Source organism: Saccopteryx bilineata, chromosome 6 (assembly GCF_036850765.1).
Source record: "Saccopteryx bilineata isolate mSacBil1 chromosome 6, mSacBil1_pri_phased_curated, whole genome shotgun sequence".
NCBI lineage: Eukaryota > Metazoa > Chordata > Mammalia > Chiroptera > Emballonuridae > Saccopteryx > Saccopteryx bilineata.
This window is the reverse complement of record NC_089495.1, coordinates 187130183-187156799: the sequence shown is the minus strand read 5'-3', so window position 1 is coordinate 187156799 and position 26617 is coordinate 187130183. Positions and strand designations below refer to the sequence as shown.

General features: G+C 45.0%; 1 protein-coding gene across 1 annotated transcript in view; it reads left to right on the top strand.

Moving 5' to 3' along the window:
- Window positions 1-7373: 7373 nt before the first annotated feature.
- The window catches only part of CASS4 (Cas scaffold protein family member 4), a 32654-nt gene continuing 13410 nt past the window's right edge, over window positions 7374-26617 (top strand). Inside the window, exons 1-2 of the mRNA XM_066235201.1 lie at window positions 7374-7632; window positions 25132-25554. Of these exons, the coding sequence (XP_066091298.1) occupies window positions 7597-7632; window positions 25132-25554 (459 nt within the window). The 5' untranslated portion in view covers window positions 7374-7596. The remainder of the gene's footprint in view (window positions 7633-25131; window positions 25555-26617) is intronic.

The window sequence follows — 26617 nt, the reverse complement described above, 5'->3', positions numbered from 1 at the left end:
CTTTACTGTTAACGTTTTTCACTTCAATTAAGGGCCAGTTTTTCTGAAGATTTGCAGGAGACATCTGTCTTCACACCTCCCACATCTTTCTGGTTCCTGCAGTGCTCACCTTCAGTACATGTAGTTCTGATAAGATTATTACTATTCGATGGGAAATAAACTTGGCAGTTACAGCCAATCTAATCAAAATCAGGTGATCCCACCACTGCCCTCTGGAGTTACCTTTATGAATGATTACTATTGATGGACATTGTTCTTATGTCATCTTAAATCTTATTTTTCACAGATCTTACTCATCAGGACACTTTTCTCTGGCTTCAGCTCTGTCTAGGTCAGAGAACCCTAAACTCCCCTCACCAAGATCACTTTGGTTTATATTTATCCCCAAATACAAATACCTCATGATCTGGGTGGGAGTGCCTAGAAATATAATCTGGAAATATTAACTATAAAAAAATTAAATAGATTAAAGTATCTAATTGTTTTATGTTATGGGAATTTTAAAGTTTTCTGAAGTGTATTGCATAAAAATCCTGCTTTAGTCATCATCCTCAAGGATCATTTTTAATTCTTTGGTTTATAAAACGATTTTAAGCCTTTGTAACATGTTAAATCACAGTATTTTGGTTCAGATTTACAAAGACCTAAATTTTTCCTGCATAGTGAGTATATTTATTTTGTGTCCTGATTTTCTTGTATTTGAACTAGGCCGTCTGTGGGTGCTGCTTTTGTAAGATTAAAAGCAGCAGATTCAATAGGCACAAGGGTAACGAGTTCTACCAAAAACATCAAACTAAACCTCCCACTTTTTATTCTTTCTTTTCTTTTGCTTTCAACCTGTGACACTAAAGGAGAGAGTTAGCGTTACCATGTATTATCCTGCTCAGGACACACTGGGGTGGCCACTCTGCCTCACAGAAGTTCCACTGGGTCTTTTTTTTTTTTTTTTTTTTTTTTTTTTTTATTCATTTTAGAAAGGAGAGAGAGAGAGAGAAGGGGGGAGGAGCAGGAAGCATCAACTCCCATATGTGCCTTGACCAGGCAAGCCCAGGGTTTCGAACTGGCGACCTCAGCATTTCCAGGTCGATGCTTTATCCACTGCGCCACCACAGGTCAGGCCCACTGGGTCTTTTTAACTGTTTGTGAATTACCGTATTTTTTGCTCCATAAGATGTAACTGACCATAAGACACACCTAGGGTTTTAAGGAGGAAAATAAGAAAAAAAAAATATTATGAATCAAATGGTGTGTTAAAATATTTAATAAAATACTGTATTTTTCACTCCATAAGACATGGGCATTTTCCCCTCCACTTTTGGGGGAAAAAAAGTGTATTTTATGGAATGAAAAATACAGTAAAATGCTAATAGCTGCTTTTTTTTCCGTTTTTGGCATAGTCCCAGCAATGGATCTATAGTTTCAGGACTTCTGTTTACAAGATCAAGATACTTTTCTGTGTTTCCAAAATGAACTTTTTAACTTTTTCTCTTAAAAATTACATTAATATTTTGGACTGGTATAAATGCCAGAAGTCTGATATGGACTTAGTATCTGTATATAATTAATTGTACCACATAACACCCTGGCATTCAAATGGTGAATAATAATACCCAGTCAGGATAAGAACTTATAACTGCTGTTATTTTTCAAAGATACGTGATTTCTAAAATAAACTTTTTATATATAACGGTAATTTAAAGCTAGTTCATTTTTTTTTTGAGCGAGCTTTGAATGTTTCTGTACTTGAACATAAGTTCTCCAACAGAAATTGCAACTTTAGACTGTTACTTTTCACACTATTTCTTTAGTGCTTTGTTCCAGTAGGCAGATTTTTGTAGTTTAATCACCTTTAGCTGTGTATCTTTGCTCTTCTACTCTATGAATTTAAAAACGGGTGCAATTCCATTTCTTTAGATCACTCAGGGAAACTCACTTTTGTCTTGAGCTTCAGCACCCCTTGGTCAGAGAAGTGTGGGGTGAGGATGGTGCGGTAAGTGGGAAGGCGACTGTTCCTCTTCAGGCAGGGGTCTCCAAACTACAGCCCCCACCGCACTTCCGGAAGGGACACCTCTTTCATTGGTGGTCAGTGAGAGGAGCACATTGACCATCTCATTAGCCAAAAGCAGGCCCATAGTTCCCATTGAAATACTGGTCAGTTTGTTGATCTAAATTTACTTGTTCTTTATTTTAAATATTGTATTTGTTCCTGTTTTGTTTTTTTACTGTAAAATAAGATATGTGCAGTGTGCATAGGGATTTGTTCATAGTTTTTTTTATAGTCTGGCCCTCTAACGGTCTGAGGGACAGTGAACTGGCCCCCTGTGTAAAAAGTTTGGGGAACCCTGCTCTTCAGGGCTACGGCATTCTATTCGGTGATGAGAGCTTCATCAAAGTCTCCCCCCCAACGTGTACTGGAATCAGTGAAGCTGCTTTTTTTATAGACACCTCATGACATAAACAGATAGGGATGAGAGGGAAGGCATTTACTTTGAGGTGGGGAAAAGACTTCTGTTTATGAAAATATGGCAGACCAAATACTCTGAGAACCTTTTCAGTACAAATCATAGAATTTATTTCAGTACAAATAATAGAATTTATTTTTAAGCTACAAACAGATAGCTAAGCTAGCAAAAAAGGGGATTCCTAAGAGGCAAAAACAACCAGGAAGCACAAACCCAGGTTAACAGGCACAGCCACCTGCCAGTTACACCAAGGACATTTGTTCATCCCTCATAGCCTAATTTCTGAGCTGAGTCTTCACCGGGTGGGAACTTGTATCAAGACTCAGAAAGCAAGCCCAGAACCCAAAAGCTGCCCCCTCAACCAAGGGAGAGCTTGACAAAAACCCTGCTTCGGAGGAAGAGAATACCTGCCTCGCTGCCCGTGCGTCCTGGAGTGTGGGCACAGGGCAGGGTCTTCTCTGCGGATCCCACCCTCCGGCCTTTGTTTCTCTAGCATGGCTGGAACAATCCACACGACCTGTGTGGCTGTAGGAGAAGCACCAGCTGAGAATTTAAGGCAATTCCAGTTGGTAGTGGCCACAAACACCCAACAAAAGTCAGGACAAATTCTCTGGAAGAACCTATCTTCACCCCAGGCCTCAGTCCTCCCAGATAAAGCTCTAAGAATCATGAGTTCCCAAACCCATGAATATCCTGGGAAACCGCCTCCGTGATGAGAATCAGGAGAAACTAGAAACCAATCAGACTTGGAAAGAGTGGGATTATCAGATGCACAATACATAAGTATGTTTGAAGAATTACAACAGGGTCACCAAAATAGCTCCAAGGATTAGGAAACTTCAAAAATGACCAAATAGATTGGAACAAAAAAGAACTCTTAGGAAACATTCAACATTTCTATAGCTTTCGTACTTCATGCTTTTGCCCTTTTTCTGGGGCTTGTATCCTTTGCTCCTGCTCCCTTTGCGGGGGTTTCATCTCTGCGGCCTCTTTCCAGGAACATTTTGGCACATTTGCGCTTTGCCCTGGTCTCCCCGCACAGGGACTGCTCGCCTGTGGAAGCACTTCCTGCCCTGGTTTTTCTTGTTACCCTGCCAACACCCAGCTTTCCCTCCAGCTCCATGACCCCTGCATACCCACAGCCATCTTTGGCTTGTTTTCCAAGTCTTGCTCTGATCCCTCTCAACCTCCCAATCAAAATTCAGGCTATTAAACTGAGTTATCACTATTATCATAGCCGCAGGATCCCAGCCCTCCTGTTCTATCCCTACATTAGGCTGTATTTATTGGCAGTTTATGAAATTCCACTTTGACCAAAAGGACTTTTTGAGTTACCTGTTCAGGGTTAAAATCTGCCTGATAATCAGATGATTTCAAAGCAGTACAATCCGAAGTCTGCCAGGCCGTTAACATTTTGGATGCTGACTCTGGTGTTCAGCTGTAAACTGTACTTTAATAATCAGGCCTGAACTCCCAGTGTTCAAATACTACTTACCACTCCAGGGGCTTGAGCACTGGAAGGCCACATGGAAACAGTGGGGCATACAAAAACCAGCTGCAAACAAAAGCCAGCTCTTCCTGCACATCTATCTATTAGGAGCAGTCGAAGTGATCAGACTCACTAGGTTCAGAAAGGAAAACCCAGAATTCTCAGTGGCATACATGTCAAGAGGGGAAATAATTACCTCATCAGCGTCTCCCTAACTTGGTTCTGTCGAACTCAGGCGGTTTCAACCTTTGGTCAGCAGGATATTACAAAAGCTGGCCAATTTCCTAGAAGAATCAACTCTTGAAATATTTGTATACGTATATATGTATAAGAGACTCATTTGCCTTAAGAAGTAAATACAAATGGATTGCAGCAAAATGTTTAAGGGCCTTCATTCAGAAAAACTGTAGCAGGACCAGATAACAGACTGAGAAACCAAGCCCCTCATTCACAAAATACCACGCCAGTTTCTGCACAGGAGTTAGTCTATTTCACTTCAGGGCCCAAGCCTGTACTTTTGTGCCTTGGTCCTGTTTTTTGGTCAATGTTGTTTTTCCTAAGAAAAGACATGCAAATTAGTGCATTCTAATCTGCACTGTGACTTTGGGTCAGCCCTTCCGTGCTGGGAAAAGTCACCACCGGGAATGTGCTGAGGTCAGGGGAACCCTGTCAACTTGAATTGATGGAAGTCTGTCTGCCCTTTTATTTCTTTTCCAGGAGACTTGGGTTCAAATTTTGCATCTGTCACCTCACTACGTGACCTTGAACATGATTTTTTTATCTTCTTTCACTTGTTTCCAAACATAGACTAGACGAAAGTCAATAATACAATAGAAACAATGGTTCCCAGGGGCTGGGGTGCAGGGGAATGAGGAGTGACTGTAAGGGCTATGGGATTTCTTTTTTGGGGTGATGTTCTGAAATTAGATTGTGGTGATGATGGCACAACTGTGAATATACTAAAGAAATGCTGGCTTGTACTTTCTTAAAGAGTGAATTTTGTAGTATGTGAGTTGTATCTTAATAAAGCTGTTAATTTTTAATTGAATGTCAACAGTACACAAGAATAACTCCCCAAGTACCCATCACTCAGACTCCCCATTTTCAGCTCATTGCCAATCTTGTTTTACCTATACCTCTATTCACGTCCCCTTTCTTGAATTATTTTGAAGCCAATTTCATAAATATTTTATTTATAAATATTTCAGTATGTATCTCAGAGGTAAGGACTTTTTAAAACAATTTATAACATCAATTAGATATCTAGTCAGCATTCGCACTTCCTTATAAAGGACTTGGTTTTGGGGGGTTGTTTTTTGTGACAGAGACAGAGAGAGGGATAGATAGGGACAGACAGGAAGGGAGAGAGATAAAAAGCATCAATTCTCATTGCAGCACCTTAGTTGTTCATTGATTGCTTTCTCATATGTGCCTTAACCAGGGGGCTCCACCAGGGGGCTTCAGCAGAGGGAATGACCCCTTTCTTAAGCCAGCGACCTTGGGCTCAAACTGGTGAGCCTTGCTCAAACCGCATGCACCCTCCCTCAAGCTGGCGACCTCGGGGTTCCTCTGCGTGCCAGTCCGAGGCTCTATCCATTAAGCCACCACCCAGTCAAGCTAAATGATTTGTTTCAAAGTAGACCTAAAAAGGCCCATGCATTGTGATTTGAGGTGTCTGTTAAGTCTTTTAATCTTCAAATTCCACCTTTGTCTTTTTTTCCCTCCACTTTGCAGAAACTAGTTTGGGTTTGTTTGTTTTTTTGGCCAAATTAATCTCTGTCTCTCCCGCCATGTGAGGGATATGTGACTTTTGTTTTAGACAATAATGAGTTGTAGAAAAGGGATACTTGGGCTGAGCTCCTCCCCCGTGTTTTAGAATTTTTTTCCCGCGGACGTATGTAGGGAAGCATCAGATTTAGGTTTCATGGATTCCCACCCGGAAGCAGGAACCTCAGCCTTAGCTCGGCGGCATCTTCCTCCTCGGATGCTGTGTGCCCTGTGCCCGGTCGGCACAGCAGCTGGCAGGGCCACAAGAAAGCAGGAGTGAAGGAGCACACCCACATTTCACCCAAACCAGCGGCTGCCTCGTGGTGCCCGTGCCCTACAAATGTCACTGGCGATAGGCATTGCAGTCGTGCTATTTTAAAGCTTTGTCTTATCTGTAAAAACTAATAAGGTAAAAAAAAACACTTCCGCTAGTCCCAGCTGTCATGTATAACCTCAGCCTTTATGACTCACTGTTTTTTCATGAGTCTGTTTGTTTTCCTTAAATGGAACTTGCTAATTCCATCTTTTTTTGCATGTTCATGATGTCCTAGCCAGGCACAAGTTCTGCCCTCCCTGGCTTCTCATACCTGGCCTTCCTTGTGAAGCCTTTCCCAAAAGCACGCCCCTCTTCTCCCATCTCTGCCCTCCTCTTCGGGGATCTCCATGAATTGTTGTGAAATCAGTCTCTTTTCGTTCTGTGGAGTCATTGGTCCTGCCTTCTTATCGGCTCCCATCGGCAACACGTCAGTAACGTGGTCCAGGAAGTTAACATCCAACAACAATAACAAGTTAAAAAGTAAACTGGTCTCAGCCAGAAATCAGTCAGCTATTTTCATCGGTAGCTCCTTCCCGGTGCTCAGACAGTTGGGGACTGACTGCACACAGGATAAGCAGGAGACCAGCCAGTGCCACCATCGCAGGGAGGGAGCGGTGAGAGAGACAGCTCGCTGGAGATGGAACATGAGCCAGGAAAGACGGGCACCGCTTTGTCTAAATGAAATAAAAATGGAAACAGTCCTGGCAAGGAGTCTGCTCCCCTGTAGGTCTCTCTGGAGGTTGAGTCTGAAGTTAGGGGTAGTAAGAACACTTAGCAAGTAACGCTGAACATTGCGTGAGGTAGCGCTGTGGTTTCAAGTGCAGATAATGGGCTGGCGAGATTTAAGAGATAATATAGTAATACTGAGAATGTGCTCAGCACAGCCCTGGTGCAGAGTCAGCACTCGGAAAGTGTTCCCCATTGAAGGGAGCAAAGACAGGGAGGTAGGCATGGAGGTCAGAGCAGGGAGAAGCATGGCCTGCAGTGGGAAAAGCATAATGGGACAATGCTTGTCCCCTTGACTTGTTTTCTGGCTGTCGTAGGACAAGTTTGAGGAGGCAGGAAGGAAGAAACTCTGACCGCTATCAGAAACTTGGGCTCATGGGCTCTAATCAGGGAAATGAGCTTGCTCTGTTTGGTGTGAGCTGTTCCACAGTGTCTGAGGGATGAGAAGACTGTATGTGCTCATACACTGAGCTTTTCAAAGTAGGAACTTCAACCTATAAAGCAGAACAGTGTTGTTTTTTTTTCTTTTGTGGTTTCATATAGCAAATGTGTGACAATCTCTACTTATAAACGAAGTGAGACGTTCAGGCACTGAGGACTGAGTGTGGCCAGGATATCTGGTCTCCCTTCCTTTGTCCCTTTGATTTCACTCTTAGCCTGCTTTCCAGAAAGTTTGCCTGCTGGGAAGATCTCTTCGACAGTTTCCCATGTTGTCAGATAACCCGACAGAATTCCGTTCTTGAGACCGGGCCAGAAGCATGCAGTGACATTGCATAACCCGCCCCCGACGCCACGGAGACCAGCCGTGGGGCACAGAGGGGCTGTTTCACACCAACATGAAAGGAGTGAGCATCATGGATGGGGCAGCCAAGGTGAGTGACGGGGCTGTCTGGGTGGGCAGGGGGTCAAACGACCTGTTAGCCTTGAGGACAGTGACTGAGTTTTGTTCTGAGCTTCTCATGAAGTTATGAGATGGCTACTAGTAACATGTGAGTCTGAGATGGGACGTTTTGTGTAAGTGACAGATAAAGATTGCTTTCTAGCAGAAACCAGCCTCTGGGGTTAATAATACAATCTATCACTTCGTGTCTATTCACCCTCTAACAAACTTCCTAAGTGAGACCTCCTCCCACCCTGACCTGTCTGGACCCTAACGACACTCAGGGTCCCTCCTAAGTGTCCTGATTGAGTCTGGGCTCCTTCTCCCCCCCCCCCCCCCCCCCCCCCCCCGGACAGAATCCAAGACCTGGGCTTTCAGCCTCCCATCCTGAGCCCACGGTGAGCATTTCCCATGCTGTCTTCACGTTAACTTTTGTATTGATCTGTGTAAGTGGAGCTCAAGTCTGGGATGTGGATCAAAATAGATTCACTATTTAGGAAGTTGAAATGGCTACAAAAAAACCCAACGAAACAAACAAAAAAACTTTGCTCAGACTCAAAGCAGGTGAAGCTCAAAGCTTACTTTTTCACGCCTTTTAAGTAGAACAGTGAAAAAAATGAAACAATTACTAAATGGAGAGCCTACTTATATGAATGAAATATGTTATTTATTATTCTAATATTAATTGTGGGTGTCATTAGAGAAATTTATAGCTGAGTAACGCATGACATCCTCCCTTATATAGATCCTGTGTAAATATCTTAGCTACAATATTGTGTCCAATTGTTTTCTTTGAAAGTTTTTTAGCCATTGGGAAAATGGGGGGGGGGGGTAATTTAGTAAACCCGAGTATCCTTTACCGAAAGGCACTGATTCCTGGCATGTTATTACATTGTCTGCATTTTATTTATATGTTTAGATTTGGGCACACACTTTGTTATTGTCAACTATTTGAAAACAAATTGCAGTCATGACACTTCACCCCTAAATATGTCAACACATCTGCTAAAAACAAGGACATTCTCCCGTACAACTCTAGTATCATTATCATACCCAAGAAAACTTAGCATTGAATGAATAATGCCATTCTAATATTCACCTCATATTCACATTTTCCAAAAATATTCTTTCTGGATTCTCTGGAGGTTAGTGATTTGTGTATTTGTTTTTCTAACCCAGGATTCATTCCAAGATCACACATTGTATGGTTTGTCGGGTCTCCGTTGTCCTTAATCTAGAAAAATCTATTGCTTTTTATTTTTTTCATAATATTATTTCTTTTTATTAGGCCAGATTATTTTAAAATTTAGATCTTATTTATGTGCCACTTATTCTGCCTAATTTCTGTATAATTTGTAATTAATGAGTATGTGTGCATATAACTTATATTAGATATTCCCAGCATCCCCATAGAGTCCTATTATGAGCCTTATACAGATAATAATGGCTGACACTTACTGACTGCCCATCGGCCAGGGGTGGTACTGAGTGCTGTCCTCGCATTTTCCATTACATCCCTACATCTCCAGGAGGTGGAAGTGTTTTTCTTATCCCCATTTTACAGATGAGGAAAGTAGGATTCATTGACTTGCCAAGGTCACACACTAGTGCGTAAAATGCCAGGAGTCAAACCCAGGCAGACTGAACCCAGAGCCCCCACCCTTAACCAGCTCACCATCTTCTGACCCTTAGACCAGCAGCTGGCAAACTAATGACCCAGTTAGTATTTTATGCGTGTGGGCCACCTCTGTTACATCTTCTTTGTTTTTACAACCCTTTAAAAATATAAACTCGTTCTTTCGGATAGGTGTTCTGGATTTGGTCCACAGATCATAGTAGTGGCCACCCCATGTCTTAGATGAATGACATCTTGGCTCCTGCTGGCTAGTCTTGCCCAACTGTAGCAATAACAGGACAATAACTCAAGTCTTGCTCCTAGTCCAGAGTTAGCCTTGGTTAACAGTTTCCTGGGTGCCCCTATGAAACTGTCAAAGTGCATAGAAGATAATATATTTTTAAAGGCTTTACAAAGATAGAAGCAGTTACAGAACACAGTTGAGCTGCTACATTTTACAATGAAAAGTACATGTTAGGGTTCCATTGGTTGTAGCACCACTGATCCACCTCATTAGTTTTAATGCCCACATTGTTGTTTGATTGCTGCTTAAATAATCACACCATGCTTTAAGGGGTCATCCAGTGGAAGCGGTTCTCAGCTGTGGTGCCTTTGACTTTATAGCACTCTCAGTTGCATTCGGGGCAGCCATATTGCCTTTCCTACCCTGACTTTGGCCTGTGTGCGCCGGATGGTGGCACTGACTGCCATTCCCAGCTGTGCCCTAGTTTGTCGACCAACAGTTCCATGTCAATAGAGTGTTCACCTTTGTGCATAGCACACTTTGTGGAATTGACTTTTATTATATTTCCCCCTGATCATCTTATAAAACAAGGAGAAAACTGAAAAATAAACACAGTGATATTAGCAATAGGAAACACTGGCCTCAAACGGTACAATTGCAACCAAGGTAGACATCATTACACACTGCAGAGCGGTAAACTATGCATCTCATTCGGGGGCTTATAGGACCGTAGCTGATTGATTCCGTGTTCAACCCCATTGCATAAATGCTGCAAAAGTAGGTCTAAAAGGCAAGGTGAATGAGTGAATGGTTTTATTATATGGAAGTCCTTGTTTTGGATTTTTGGTAATCTTAAAAGTTCCTTATTTCTAAAAATCAAGTTTACATATACTTTAGTGGTTCAGTCCCATTTGTGGCAAATAAGGTTTACGTGTGTGTGTGTGTGTGTGTGTGTGTGTGTGTGTGTGTATCTTAAAATTAGAGGTGATCTTGAAATTAACATCTTTGTACACACACATCTTGTCTTGTCTTGCTGGGGCAAATGTCCAGGAATTGAAGGAGGATTATTACTGAGTCATTTCATTTGTAAGTGGAGAGCAATTTCAGGCTCCCCTTGACCTTTAGCATCCTTGAGATGGTAAACAAGACATTTTAAAGTCAGCCTTTGTCAAAGAAGAGCAAGCGGATCATGTGCGAAGAACTCACCGTGGCCCACAAAGCCTGCCTGAGTCCACTCCCACCAGCCCCCGCTGTTCCCTGCCTTGGAGCATCTCTCTCTCACTATCTCATCTTCACTTATCAAGATCTGAAATTGTCTTGCCTTTGTATCCCCTTCTGGAAAGTCAGCTCCATGAGGGACATTCTGCTTTCCCATTTAGTGCTGAATCTCTATGTTTAGATCAGTGTTTGCACATAGTAGGTGCTCAATAAGCTCTTTGCATTGGTGTGTGTGAACAAATGGGAGATTACAGGAAGTGCAGATGGAGCCCTTACAACATAGCCCTGCCCAGAGGACAGGAACATACTTCCTAGTCATCAGATGTCTGGGAGCAGAGGTCACCCCTGACTCTGAGCTCTCTAACCACTGCTGGCCCCAACCTGACCTGCCACTCAGCCTAGATTTCTGAGAAAAGGCCCCTTCCTTCTCCCATGTCAGATGTGGCCTTAGATCAGAGCCTTTGCAATTGAAGTCAAAGTCACAAAGACCTATTGTCTCCCTCTGACCTTGTCCGACAGCTTCATCCCTTCACCCATCTCACAAGGCAGAACAGCCCAAACACAACACCCAGCTTGAAAACACAGCTCACTGTCCACTGTTTAGCCATTCACTCAACACATAGTCATTGGGCTCTGCAGGTCCAGGTGATCAGCACAGAGTGAACATTCCGGTGGGGTTATAGGGTCAGTAAATAAGTCAATGGACACAACAATTTCAGGTGGTGAGAAATGCCATAAAGAAAATAAAACAATCTGATAGAGGTGTTGGACAGAAAGGGCCTCTCTGGAGACCTGAGTGATGGGAAAAGCATTGCAGGCAGAGGGAACAGCCAATGCAAAGGCCCTGAGGAGGGAATGAACTCAGCAGACTAGCACATCCATGACAAGGCCAGTGTTGTTGGAACCAAGTAAACAAGGGGACAGAGGGCTCAGAGATGAGATCTCAGGGTAAGCGGGGTCAGCCCTGTCAGCACTTAGAAGTGCATTCTAATTGCAAAGGAAGCCACTGGTCTATTTAAAAAGCAGGAGATGACATGATCTGATTTATGTTTTGAAGAGCTTACTCAGGCTGCTATGCAACGAGGGGACTGTGGGCAGGAAAGAGCTGAAGACAGTGCAGGTGCTTCGCTTTCCATTTTGGGTGGTCCATGTTGTTCGCAGTGAACATTTTAAGTCTTTTAGAAACCGTTGTTTTTTTCCCCACCTACCTTATTTCCGTTACCTGATGAGACAATATGCCTTTCATTCATTCAGCAAGTACTGAGGGTCTGCTCTGTCCGGGCACTGTTCTAAATGTTGCAGAGGACAAAGGTGTCTATTCTTCTTTCTCAACATTGAATAACTTGTCGTGCTAGTTAATGAAACATTCCTTACTTTGTATTAGTCTTTCCCCTGCTTCGTAACCTTTATTCTCGTAACACTGTATGTACTCAGGAGCTCACTCAAAAACGTAAAGCCACGCACCACCCCGAGAGTGAAAAAGAAGTCCGCTGCGATACAGTTCCAAGGCAAGTGGGCCGCACGGCCATGGAAACGGGGAAGTGACCGCTGAAGCCCAACGTGGTCATTTTGGACTGTGATGACTAAGGGAGGAAATGACAGCGGCCTGGAGGGGAAATAACTTCAAAGGGGGAAGGTGGGAGGCTGGTAGCAAAGATGCTGCTGTGAGTGATACTCGAATACTCCAACATCAGGTGCAGAAAGGGGAAGTTAATATTTTAGGAACCATTTCCAAATGTATTGCTTAATAGCCACTTGTTTGTTGGAATGGAAGGGGACCATGGTGTACACACCACATGGACGGAATCAGTCCTGAGCGCACAATGTGGCCTCCTGGGCCGGCGGCAGCATCTCCTGACCCTCTGCATAGAGGCTCTTAAAACTCCGCCGCAGAACACACAGACCATGGACAGTCACTCATAGGCAAGCCTGGGCTCCTCATCTGGCTGCTCCGGCCATGAGTTTATTACTGTTGTTTCTCCTAGAGGCAAGGGCAGCTTTTGTTTAAGTAATGCCCAGGGAGCTCTGTCATTTGGAAGGGAAAAAGAAGAAAAGAAAAGAAAAATGGGAAAAGAAAGCAGTAGGTTCCCTCTGCCCCGCACACATCAGCCATCTAGTTAGCAGCAAGTAAAACATTCTTTGTGAAATGTTCTTTCTCTTCAGGCTCAGAATTTAAACTTGCCCCGGGCTTGAAAGGGTGCACAAGTTGGTAATGAGTAGTGAGTTATTTCAAGCCACTTCCTTCCTGTACAGGTGTTCCCTAAGGTGAGGGGATCGACAGCTTCTGGAAAGTGGCAGGGCCAGTCACACACAGTTTCTCTCTCACCTTCCCGGTGGCGTCCCAGGGAAGGCAGGCCATGGGTTGATCTGTCGCCCACTACTGGCAACAAAACGAACAAACCCGGTGAATGGAATAAATTCACGCCCACAGAATGGGGGAAGAGCTTTCCTACCAGAGTGGCCCCTGCTTGCTTGCTTAGCACCCCTAAAAATGACCCTGGGGGAGAGAGAGAGTTTGATGAACAAGCTGGACCTTCACTCCTTTCTCTGTGATTCATGGAATAGCTTTGAATTCTTCCTAACCGGTCAGATGGAAAGATCACACCTAGCAGGGACCTCGGCCCCTGGCACGTCGGATGATTTTAGGTAGGGTACCCAGACAGATAAAACATTTTTAAAAGTTAGTTATGTATTTTAATGTGTATTAGAAAAAAACTAAAACAAGTCATTAGACTTGTAATTTCATTGGTAATACCGCTTAGGGGGAATGCATTGTTTTTTAATTGGCTTATTATATTTTCAGTAAAAAAAAAAAAAAAAGTGTTTTAATAGACGCATGAAGTTGAAGAAACAGTCTTATACAAAGCTTTCTCCTAAAGGAGCTGGTATCATTGCTTACGACCAGTCCAGTAACACACAACACCTTCTCTGGCCTCCACGCCTGGCCCCGCCTTTTTTCTTCAAAAGGAAAGAAGGAAAGAAATGAGAAAAGAGAAGAACCTACCTGTTCTTTTCTTTAATCCGTCTGGCAGCGTTCAAGAACCAAGAGATAAAGTAGGAAAGGAAGCCACGCACAGTGCCCCTGCAGCAGCAGCAGGGGACGCTGGAAGCTGCCACACTTGCAGATGAGGACACTGCAAGTGTCCCGAGATGTTTTGGTTACTTGCCCCCCTCCCTCCATGAATCCTCAGCCGCTTGCCTCATGTAACATTACTTGCAATTCCTCTTTCCAAACCAAATATCTTAAACAGTAAGTCAGGGACTCGGCTGGCAAGGAGAGCACTTGGATGGAGGCCGTGGCAGAGGGGACAGCTCGGACCTCCAGGGCATCGCAGACTGTAGAAGACAGGTTGGTAGGACATGGACCCAGCGTGGGCCACATCCAAAAATATCAGTCAGTAGAAGGCCTGGGAGATCTTTTCTCCTGCGTCACTTCAATCCTGAGCTTAGATCAAAGGAACCAGGTCCATCTCGTTGTCGTCCCCCCCCACCCCCCGCAGCACACATTGTCAGACATGCGGCAGGTGTTAGATAAATCATTGTCAAATCACTGAAGCACTAAAAGGGCATTTCTGCCAGATTCCCATGAATGAAAGTATTGACCAACAAGTGGATCTGGTTAAGACCCAAGCCTATTGGAAAACCACAGTATCCAGGCATCAGGGAAGAATGTCTCATTGCCACTGGGTGGCTTGGGAATTTTTTCTGGCCACAGCCTCTTCCTCAAAGTTTTGTTAGTAGGCTGTGCTTTCTGTGGTTGCAGAAGTCCCTACAATGAGTGGCCTTCTCATCTGAACCATCAGGAGGAACGCAAAGCTGAAGGGACCCGAGTTCCAAGTGATCGTGGAGAAATCAGTGCAGGTTCATGCTTGTTCACAGCTTATGCTGTCATCCAGGGGCACTTTCAGAGGTGTTTAAGGTTTTATGTTTTTCTCATATCACTTCTCATTTCCATGTTCACTAGGTTTATTCACTACTTGCGTCCCCAGTGCCTATAGATAAATTTGCCAAATGGGTGGGAGGGAACCATCTGGAATGTCCCAGGGAAGTGTATTATGTAACCGACCCCATCTGTCCCCATGGCTGTTGGTTTCAGCCCAAATCACCCGGTAAGGACAGCTGCAGAGAGATCGCACTGTTTGGACACAAGTGGTTTAGACTCCAAACCTCCCGGCATTCCAGCAGAAACAGCTACAGACGGATTGCCCTTCCAAAGTGATTTCCGCCACTGGTTTCCAGGATATGGAATAGTCACCCTTACAAATAATTTCTTTAAAGGATGAAGATGAAGGTGAACGTGAGTATCTGAGTTCCTCTCCTCTGCCCATCCATTTCCTGCGACTGTTGAGTGCTTGGGACTCAGTTAACGGTGTAAAGAGGTCCACGGCTTGGTATTTCACCATTTTCCCCCCTAAGTTAAGGAAGCAGGTTAATATGTTTCCCAAATAACTTTCCCATCAATGGAAAAATTGAAAGTTGGTTTATGTACCAGGTTTTGAAAAAAAGAGTTTCTATTTTGTTTAAAAAGTTATATTCTACTCAAGTTTAAAAAAAAAAAAAAGCAAAGCTTTGGCCTGACCTGTGGTGGCGCAGTGGATAAAGCGTCGACCTGGAAATGCTGAGGTCGCCAGTTCGAAACCCTGGGCTTGCCTGGTCAAGGCACATTTGGGAGTTGATGCTTCCAGCTCCTCCCCCCTTCTCTCTCTCTGTCTCTCCTCTCTCTCTCTCTTTCTCTGTCTCTCCCTCTCCTCTCTAAAAAATGAATAAATAAATAAATAATTTTTTTAAAAAAAAGCTTAAATGTTACCTTAAATATAAAAGTAATTGGGAAAAGAGTTTCAGTTAAATGATTTCAGATCATTTTCCATACGCTTGGGAGCCTCTCATTCAAAACCTTTTTAGCTTTTCGGGAGGAACTCAGTTATTTTCCTTAGCCTGTCTGGAAATTAGTATTAACCACAGAAAAGACAGCAGTTTTCCCTCAGCATCTCTCATTGAGCCACTTTGCTCAATTTTTAAAACACCAGTTATTAAAACTTCAAGAGAAGGAACTCCTCCTTATGTTGGAAAATGATGCAAGAGATCGCTTAGCTGTCACCTCATCTTACAAATTCTAACCCTGTCCGAGAACGAAATGCAAATTGTTGAGACAGAGCTGGGTCAAGTCCACAGTGCTGCAGATTGAATTCCCACAGCCCTGCAGATTGAATTCCCACAGCCCATCAGCTGTGACAGGTTACAGGGAAATCATTTAATACATTTGCAAACCTCAGGGCCAGCTCTGACTGTCCAATGTACCACTCTGCGGTCTGAAGTGACGCTCAGTTCCCTATCCCTTGCAGAATTTTACTTTGACACATTGCTATGGAAAGTTACAGCAACTCGCAAGGGAAAATAAAAGTTAGGTCACTGCTTCTTTTTTGGGAGACTGTGTCAGAGGGAGATGATTGATGAGGAAGGAACAAAGAAGGAAGGAAGGGAGGGAGGGAGGGAGGGAGGGGGCCAAGGGAAGATGGGGAAATGAGGGAGGGAAAGAGAAAAGATGACAGATAGATGAGAGAAAAGGTGTTCCCATCTCAACTGCAGACCTCATAATACACTCCTCGTGCAAGGGAAGGAGCAGAGTCAAGTTCACTGCCTTCCCCAATGTCATATGCGGGCAGCACACAGCTATAGCGCCCCACGCCTAATTTTTTATGTCGAGAGCGTGTCCCTGCATGGGAGACCCTCCTCTCTAGTCCAGTGTCTGTGCACAGGAGCCAGATCTTTCTGCAGCTGGTGAAAGGAGAGGCAGTGTGGTGATGGGAAGGGTTGGATACTCCTTTGATGCCAGAAAAACCCTAAAAGCTTCCTCCAGCCTCAACTTCTGTGATTCTCAGCGCATCTGCGGTGAAACGCTGTTGAATTGAACGGGCAGGGCTTTGTTGCTTTCTCCGTGCCTCCTGCTGTGGCTGGGCTGCGCTCTCCAGCACCTGGGGAGAGAGAAGCACAGAATTTGCCGGACCTCAAAAACTGCTCTCTAGTTCTCAGCATCCTGCGTGCGTAAATGGCACAGGCCCTCCGATGGTGGGGCTGGGGGACTCGTGCTGATGGTGTGAGTTGTCCTGAAGTTTAAGAGGGATTTCCCAGATGTGAGATGCCTTTGTGCCAACTGCTCGTGACCAAAATTAAGATTGGCTGGGAGTCAAGGTTCCCGTCTACCAAGTCTAGGGATCGACTGGGCTTATGTGATGGTGACCAGCAGGAGCTTAAGTCGCCAGCGCAGAAGCCCTTGTTTTCTAACAGAAAAAAATCATTTTTTCTAAAGAAAACTAGATTTTTATATTGAAAAAGCAAAATATATACATATGGTTTATAAAATTTGAACTGTACCAATGAACACAGACTGAAAGCACGTGTTCCTTTAATCCTAACTCTCTATTGTTTCCTGGGCTCCAGAAACGAGCTCAGAGGAGGAGTCCGGTACTTTATGTAATTCTCCCAGAAACATGCTATGCTCATAAAAGCACAGATGAATACATACTATATGCACTGTTTCTCATGTTGCTTTTTAAAAATGTAATACTCTATTTATATTTTATGTCAGCTCATATAAACCCTACCTTGTTCTTTAATGACCATGTAGTAGTCCATTATACAAATATATCATGATTTACTAATAATTGTACTTATTTCCTGAATTCTCAGTGCAGAATCTAATTCTTGTAAATAACCACACATCTTAACCAACTGAGCTAAAATGTTTTCATCAATTTACCATCGCTCTCTCCAGAGTAATGCTCGTCATTCACTCATCCATTGCCATCTCGTGAGGCAGTCTGCGCTAAATGCTATGAGTTCTAGGCTAATCACAGCCCAAACTGCCTGTGTTCCAATCTTTGTTCTGTTCCTTGCTCTCCGAGCAACCTTAGGGTATTTACTCACCCTCTCTGAGCCTAGCTTTCTCATCTTCTCAGTAGGACGTTAGTAACAGCGCCTGCTTGATGGGCTAGTGAATCTAAAGTGAGGTGATCAATGCTAATTATCGCAATCCCTCGCTGAGTGTGCACAGCGATCTGTCATTCTTAACAAGGCACTGGCTAAATTGTCACCAACAGAACTTCCACGGTGCCTGACTCAATGTGTATCCGAAAGATTACAGAAGATGTTGTTTCTCTTTGATTAATTTATAGGAAGATACATAATACAGGCTGACACTAAGAGGTCTTTGATGTCGTGTGGGGTTTGCAAAGCGGGGATCCTTCCCAGGCTTTTGCTGTGACTCAACATGTTTCTACCACTCTCTCCCCTTTTCAGTAGTCACTTCACAGCGCTGTTATCCATCGAAATCCCTCACAGAGGTGTCATGTGACATTCTGTTTCTTCCTCAGGGTTTTCCTTCTTCCTCTGTCTTTCTTCCCCTTTTGGGGAAATGTGGGTGGGATATGGAAGTGGTGAGGGGATTTTTCTTATGTTCTTGGAAACTTTTCTCTTTTTCTAACAAAATGAGCTTTTAAAAAAAGTAACTATGGAAAATAAACATTCACAAACCAACAGATTGCACCATTCTCTCTGCTTTGATCTTTTTCCAAGTTTATCTGTGTATTTACATAACATGAAATGCTTCCAAGGACGGTCCGGGGAAGGAGGCTGTCTTTAAGGATAATCATAGAGCCTTCACCCTTCTGCACTGACTACTGATGTTTTGAGTCTGGGCTCAACTGCCTGTAAGGAAATATACAAGTGAGACTATTACACTGATCTCAAAGCAAATGCTCCCACATCCAGGGGGAACCTTGGTGAGCTTGAGGGTTTCACAGTTCCCAGACAGCAAAGGATTGGAAATATTTCTATTTACAGTGTCTGCTTTTAAGAAAATTGTAGATTAGCCTGACCAGGCGGTGGCGCAGTGGATAGCGCATCGGACTGGGATGCAGAGGACCCAGGTTCGAAACCCGGAGGTCATGGGCTCACCCAGCTTGAGTTCAGGGTCACCAGCTTGAGTGCGTGATCATAGACATGACCCCATTGTCGCTGGCTCGAGCGCAAAGGTCACTGGCTTGAGCCCAAGGTCGCTGGCTAGAGCCCAAGGTCACTGGCTCGAGCACGGGGTCACTCGCTCTGCTGGAGCTCCCCGGTCAAGGCACATATGAGAAAGCAATCAATGAACAACTAAGGTGCTGCAACAAAGAATTGATGCTTCTCATCTCTCTCCCTTCCTGTCTGCCTGTCTGTCTATCCCTGTCTGTTCTTCTCTCTGACTCTCTCAGTCTCTGTCAAAAATAAAAAAAGAAAGAAAGAAGAAAAGAAAACTGTAGTTTATCTATAACTAGTTTCTCACGGCCTTGACTGGGCGAGTGTGGCCTCTTCCTCCAAGACTAACTGGAACTTCTTGGAAGTCATGGAATCTGTGAGAAGGAAACTAAAATGCTAACCATGGATATTTTTTTTTTGGATTTTTAACACTTATTTTATTGATTTTAGAGGGAGAGGAAGGGAAAGAGAGAGACAGGATCAGGGATCTGTCCCTGTATGGGCCCTGACCAGGGATTGAACTGTCCACCTCTGCACTTCAGAACAATGCTCTAACCAACCGAGCTATCCAGCCAGGGAAAAAAATTCAGCTCTTTTTTTTTTTTTTTCTTCTTTTTTTTTTTTTTTAGAGAGAGAAAGAGAGATGAGAAGCATCAACTTGTAGTTGTGGCACTTTAGTTGTTCATTGATTAGTTCTCATTTGTGTCTTGACCAGGAGGCTTCAGCTAAGCCAGGCCATGGACGTTTTTCAAAGAAGGACTTTTAATAGAAAAAAAAAAAAATGTCCGTCTTGTTAACCTTGGGGGTTGCATGATGTAGAGAACAGGGGCCCAATCATCACTTGCCACTCAGGGCTCTCTCTACTTTACACTCTGTCTCTTGTTAGGGGGACTTGTCGCTTCCTGCTTCCTGCTGGGAGCTGGTGCCCTTGTGATATGACTGACCTTCCCGAGGAAATGATGACATCTGGCTGCTATGATGGGAAGCATCTCAGGATCTCTATGCTCCTTCTCTCTGGCCACTGACGTTTTACTTTTAGGAGTACAAGGGTTGGAAGGGGAGCACGTGTGAAAAGAGGGAGAAGCCGGACTGGGCCGGTGCGGGTCTGACCCGTGTGCAGGGACAGCAGGAGGCAGCAGGCGAGGGCAGCCAGCCTCACACTGGGAGCAGCTGGCTCAGTCTTGCATCTGACTTAACATCCGCAGCTGCCGGTGTCCGCGCCGCCACAGAAGACAGCGTATGAGACCCGCTCTGCCTTCTACTTCTTCTCATCCCTGGTGTGTTCCTCTCCTCCTATCTCTGGCCATTATAATCCTGCCCATCTCTCAAGACTGGCCTCCAAGGTCGCATGCAATTTTTCACCACCTCCTCCCATCACCTACCCTGCATCCAACCTCCACCCTCAGCTGAGCTATGAGCACCTCACCTCAACTGGGCCCTGGCTCGTTGGCTTCACAGTGACTCCCAGATCCTTTGTGAACTTCTCTCCAGCCAGCCTGGTCATCTTTCAGTTCCTTTAACTCCCCACCCACCACACACACACACACACACACACACACACGCCCTCTCTCCGATTCTCACACATTTCTCTTCCTCTGCCTGGGTCATCTCTCCCCCACCCTTAATCTAATCCTCAGCCCCAGATCACACTTCCGTGGCCCCATTTCCAGGGGTACTTTCCCTAAGCCCTCACCCATCACCACTTCCCAACTGCACTCACGATTTCTCTATTTCCTCTATTTTCCTTCATTGCTCTTAAGAAAAATAGAAACCAAATAACAGATGACCCTTGAACAACATGAATTTGAACTATAGGCATCTTCTTAGGTGCAGGGTGTTTTCAATAAATAATGTAAATGTATTTTCTCTTATGATTTTCTCAAAAACAGTTTCTTCTCTCCAGCTTGCTTTGATATAAGAATACAATATATAATACAATATAAAAAATATTAATAGCCTGTTGATGTTATCAGGAAGGCTTCTTCCGCTCAACAGTAGACTATTAGTAGTTAAGTTTTAGAGCGAGTCAAAAGTTATACGTGGAATTGTTTTTTATTTTAATTTTAATTTTTTATATTTTTCTGAAGTTGGAAACGGGGAGGCAGTCAGACAGACTCCCGCATGCACCCGACTGGGATCCACCCGGCACGCCCACCAGGGGGCAATGCTCTGCCCATCCGGGGCATCGCTCTGCTGCAACCAGAGCCACTCTAGCACCTGAGACAGAGGCCACAGAGCCATCCTCAGCGCCCAGGCCAACCTTGGCTGCAGGAGGGGAAGAGAGAGACAGAGAGGAAGGAGAGGGGGAGGGGTGGAGAAGCAGATGGGCACTTCTTCTGTGTGCCCTGGCAGGGAATCAAACCCGGGACTCCTGCACGCCAGGTCAACGCTCTACCACTGAGCCAACCGGCCAGCGTCTATACATGGAATTTTAACTGTAGGGGTTCAACACCCTGCCTCCTGCATTGTTCACGGGTGAACTATATCTATTCCTCATTTGTCTGCTGTATTTACTCTTTTTTTTTTTTTTTGTACTTTTCTGAAGCTGGAAACAGGGAGAGACAGTCAGACAGACTCCCGCATGCGCCCCACCGGGATCCACCCGGCATGCCCACCAGGGGTGACGCTCTGCCCACCAGGGGGCGATGCTCTGCCCCTCCGGGGCATTGCTCTGCCGTGACCAGAGCCACTCTAGCACCTGGGGCAGAGGCCAAGGAGCCATCCCCAGCGCCCGGGCCATCTTTTTGCTCCAATGGAGCCTCGGCTGCGGGAGGGGAAGAGAGAGACAGAGAGGAAGGGGGAGGGGTGGAGAAGCAAATGGGCGCTTCTCCTATGTGCCCTGGCCGGGAATTGAACCCGGGTCCCCTGCACGCCAGGTCGACGCTCTACCACTGAGCCAACCGGCCAGGGCCTGTATTTACTTTTGATTAGAGCTTGTGCCCTCCACTAGAAGGTGCGTTGGTATGAGACCAGGAACTGTTCTGTGCAGGAAGCATATCTCCAGCAGAGCAGTGGGTATATTGTAATAAATGCTCAGTACAACCTTGATGAGTGAATGAACGGCGTCCTAGAACCCTCCAGTTATAGCTCATTACTCCCAGGGCTGATTGCTCATTCAACGTAGGTTAGCACATTGCAGCTGGCAGTTGTATGAAGGTCTCCCCAGAATGGTGATCATCACCCTGAGAACAGGGTATCTCTGATTCTTTGTCTTTGTTTCCCCAAGCTCCTTCCCCTTCTTCCTTCCAAATGCTTGCTCATTTTCCTTTCCCTCTCCCAGCTGTTGTATTAAGGTGAGCGTTTGGGGGAAATGCCATTTTTGGGAATTGGTTAGAAAAGTTTCTTCTATTAGACCCAGAATCTACCTGTGTGCCCACGAGGAATAAGAATTTAAATATACATCCATTTTCATCTCTTAAATATTTACACAAATGTTTCTAAATTAACAGCCTATCAAAAACCACCTTGTAAGTGGCCTCCGTGACAAGTGTTCATTGTTATTAGGTTCCTTTGCCAAGGCTTGTCAATTGCGTCCCCATGTTACCTATACAGAGGTTAGCACAGTGCCAGGGACATGGGTGTGCAATGGTCGTTTGCTGCCACTTCTCCATCCCACACTCCTGGCCTGACCATGCAAGTCTGGCTTGTCCCGGTGGGACCCTTTCTGCAACATGCCTAGAGGATTACCATCTCCAAGTCCTGCATGGATGCAGAGGAGGCGTGTATCCTTGTGTGGGTGGTTGGGGCGGCCTCTGCAGGAAGTGACTTTTGAGCTGAGATCTGGAGGAGGAGGAGCCAGTCCTGCAAAGATCTGAAGGAAAAGTTTTCTGGGCAATAGAAGTAGCAACAACAAAGGTCTTGAGGTAGAAGCAAGCTTAGTGTGTCAGGGCAAAGGAAGAAAACAGTGTGGCTGGGGAGAAATTAACAGAAGCAGCCAGCCAGGAGGCCCATCAGGCAGAGCAATCAAGTGGGGAATTTAGGGTTTTTTTGTTTTGTTTTGTTTTTTACAGGGACAGAGAGAGAGTCAGAGAGAGGGACAGATAGGGACAGACAGACAGGAACCAAGAGAGTTCGTTTTTCGTTGCGACACCTTAGTTGTTCATTGATTGCTTTCTCATATGTGCCTTGACTGTGGGCCTTCAGCAGACCGAGCAACCAGCGACCTTGGGTCCAAGCTGGTGAGCTTTTTGCTCAAACCAGATGAGCCCGCGCTCAAGCTGGCAACCTCAGGGTCTCAAACCTGGGTCCTCTGCATCCCAGTCCGACGCTCTATCCACTGCGCCACCACCTGGTCAGGAGGAATTTAGGTTTTGTACTGAGTGCAGTTCTAAGCACTTGGAGGTTTTTAAATGAGAACATTACAATCAGATAGGTTTGTAACAAACTTGGATGGTCTTTGTTATTAAAACTCTGAGACATTAATTGATTGCATGAGGTGTCTAGAGACAGCCCTTGCCAATTATAACAAAATGCCATGCTGGAGGGAATCATGCTGTAGCAACATGGTTAGGGTTTACCTTTGCTGGGAATTGACATCCTTACGGTGTGGGCTGCTGCTTGGAAGACAGCAGGCCGAGAATACAAAGGATACCATGTCTCCAGAGTAATACTGTTGTGGTCCATCTTAGCTGTGGGTGCCCACTGACTGGGTGAATGACCATATAAGCCCACTGTTCCTTGAGAAAACACCCACTGCCTTTCATGACAGGCCACACCATCAGCTAAGTTGATGCCAATCTGGATGCTTCCAAGCAACTGCTTTGTCACAGCAATTGTTCGGTCTGACCACACACACTGCCTTATTTCCAGACATGTGTGAGCACATTTCAGATGGTGGGCTTTTCAAATGTGTTTCATGGGAATTAGGATGATTGGTTGAAAACTGTGTTCTTGTTTTCCCTATTCTTCCCAGGGCAGCTAATGTACAATCCTTTCAAAATGTAAAATCAAGACCCTTATGCAAATGGAAAAGGAACTCATGTTAAAGATTTTATTTTATTTTATTATATAAAGAACTGCACATGTTTTTTTTTCTTAAGTGAGAAGCAGGGAGGTGGCTACTCCAAACAGTCAGTTACTGTCCCTTCAATGTGCTGTGAGCAAGTTTCAGGAGAATGGGGGTGCCCAGCTTGGAGAATCCTGCCGAAAGGAAACAGCCAGGCCTTGAGGTCCATCTTCTGGACATCTTACTGGTCATCCTCACTGAAGGCCACCAAAAAGGGTGGGCAGAGTGTCAAAGAGAGCTTCCTGGTTACCCTACTCTTGACAGAAAGTATAGAGCTTTCATCCGGGTGCCATGAGTCTGTCCCTTTACTCCCCAGAGACTTGACTACAGGAGCGTCCCAGTAGTCATCCTTAGCCACCCATCAGCTCACCAAGTGGCGAGTGAGCCTCCTCTGCTGGGACCTATAGTTCTTAACTTTTATGTAATAATCATGCATGGATATAATATGGGGGTGATTATTTTAAACCTGCAGCAACAAATTACCTTCACCTAATTTCAGCAGAGAGTTCCAATGGGAAGAGAGATTAACCATTGCTGCCATGGCAACAAGGTGATTTTTTTTTTTTTTTTTTGGAGGACTGTGTGGCTTACAGAAAGAACACATGTCTGAGAATTAGGGGAACTGACTGGGGTTTGAACCTGGCTGGGTCATCATGGACAAGTCACTGACCTCCAGTGTCTTTGTTTCATCATTCATGAATTAGTGAACATGTTTTTAGCCTCATCTATGTACCTGGGCCCCTGCTTGACTCTGGGGACAGAGAAGCAAATAAGTAAGATGTGGTCCCAGCAGACAATTCAGGAACTTCCAACCCAATTCAGGAGAAAGGTAACAAGAATGAAGCAAAAAACAGTATAATGATTATGACAGGAACATCCAACCTTTACTAAGTCCCATGTGCTTGCTGTTCCATGAGCTTTATTTAATGCTGGCCCATTTAATTCTCACAATAACACCATGAGGTAAGATATTGCTATCATTCCCATTGCACAGACAAGGAAACTGAGGCCCAAAGAGAATAGCCACTTTGCTCAAGGACACATGGTTAGGGAGTCACAGAACCAGGGTTTCAACCCAACCATGTGCACTCAATCATGTAGCTACAAGGGTCATAGTCACCACAAATCAAGTCATGGCCATGAGGGCACGTCAGGGAGGTTAGCCCTGGTCTCAGAGTACAGGTAAGACTTCCCTAAGGATGTGCCCTGTCACCTGAGATCCCAAGGATGTGTAGGAATGAATCGGGCAAAGAACAGGGACAAGACCCTGTGGGGATGAGGAAAGGAGATCAAAGAGCAGCTGGGAAGTGCTCTGACGGGCCTGAGTGAGTGGCATTGGTGCAGTGGTCACTGGCCGCGGTGATGACAATGAGTTCTTTCTTCCCTCCTGCCCCAGACACTCTTGGCCAAGGCACTTTATGACAACTACCCTGACTGCTCCGACGAGCTGGCGTTCTGCAGAGGAGACATCCTGACCATTCTGGAGCAAAACGTGCCGGAAAGCGAGGGCTGGTGGAAGTGTTTGCTCCATGGGAGGCAAGGCCTGGCCCCTGCCAACCGCCTCCAGATCCTCAGGGAGACCCCCACAGACAGGCCCTGCCCCCCTTTCCTGAGAGGCCTGGAAGAAGCTCTCACCAGCTCCGAGGGGACCTACCAAGTGCCCACCCTGCTCAGCCCCCCAGCTGCAGGCCCCGTGTACGAGCAGATGAGGAGCTGGGTAGAGGGACCCGCAGCCCCCGCAATCCAAGTCTACGAATTCCCTGACCCGCCTGCCAACGCCAGAATCGTCTGTGAGAAGATACCAAGCTTTCCAAAACAGGTAAGCATATTTCCAAACCAAAGAGAGAGCTCTAGTGGTATGTACACCCCCGGGCGTAACCGCCCCTTCAATGACTGGTGTTGGTCAGATCACACATACCCGTGGGAGCCAGACCGTCGGCATGATGGGGTGAGCTTGAGTTTGGCCCCCACTTTAGTTGTCACTGATATTCTTGTCACCCCCACCGTACCCCAGCTCTCCAGCCTCCCACACTCTGTAGGAAATGGAATATTATATTTTGTCCAGCTGTGCTAGAAAGATTGTGGATGTTCATGGTGGCTTTTTTTTTTTTTTTACCTTAAGTAGGTACACTAGGACTGCTAGTGATAAATGCAGGGGTTGGATTTCCATGGGTTCAAAGGCAAGAAATCACCAGATTTAAAACATGATTTCTCTTCAACTGAGAAACATGACTTCCAGAATTACTACAGAAATACACAAGAAGGCAACGATGTATCTGGGTAGGGAGGCCAAGGCCCTGGAGCCTTAGAACTACTATGCAGTTGTGAAACAAAGATGAAGTAGTTTCTGTGAGGCATTTACATTGGGGAATTAAGAGCTATTTAAATAAAAACTAACCCAACACAAATGAAAAGTAAAATTCCGTGTGTGTGTGTGTGTGTGTGTGTGTGTGTGTGTGTGTATGTGTGTGTGAGTGTGTGTGTGAGTGTGTGTGTGTGCTCACACATCAGAACACACAAGAACATTGGTTTCCCTTAGGAAGTGGAATTGGTAAAAGAGAAAGTGAAAGAAGGAAGTAAACAAGGAACTTTATTTTATTCACTTCTATGTCCCCTGCCCCCAGGACTGTGGCCAGCATGGGGTGGGTGCCAATAACTATTTAATGAACAGGGAAATTAAGAAGTTGATATGTGTTACAGCATAGAATGTGCATTACATATGCAGTTTGGGGGGGTTGGCTTTTTTTATTTTATTTTTATTTTTTTAGAGAGACAGAGAGAGAATCAGAGAGAGGGATAGATAGGGACAGACAGACAGGAATGGAGAGAGATGAGAAGCATCAATCATCAGTTTTTCATTGCGACACCTTACTTGTTCATTG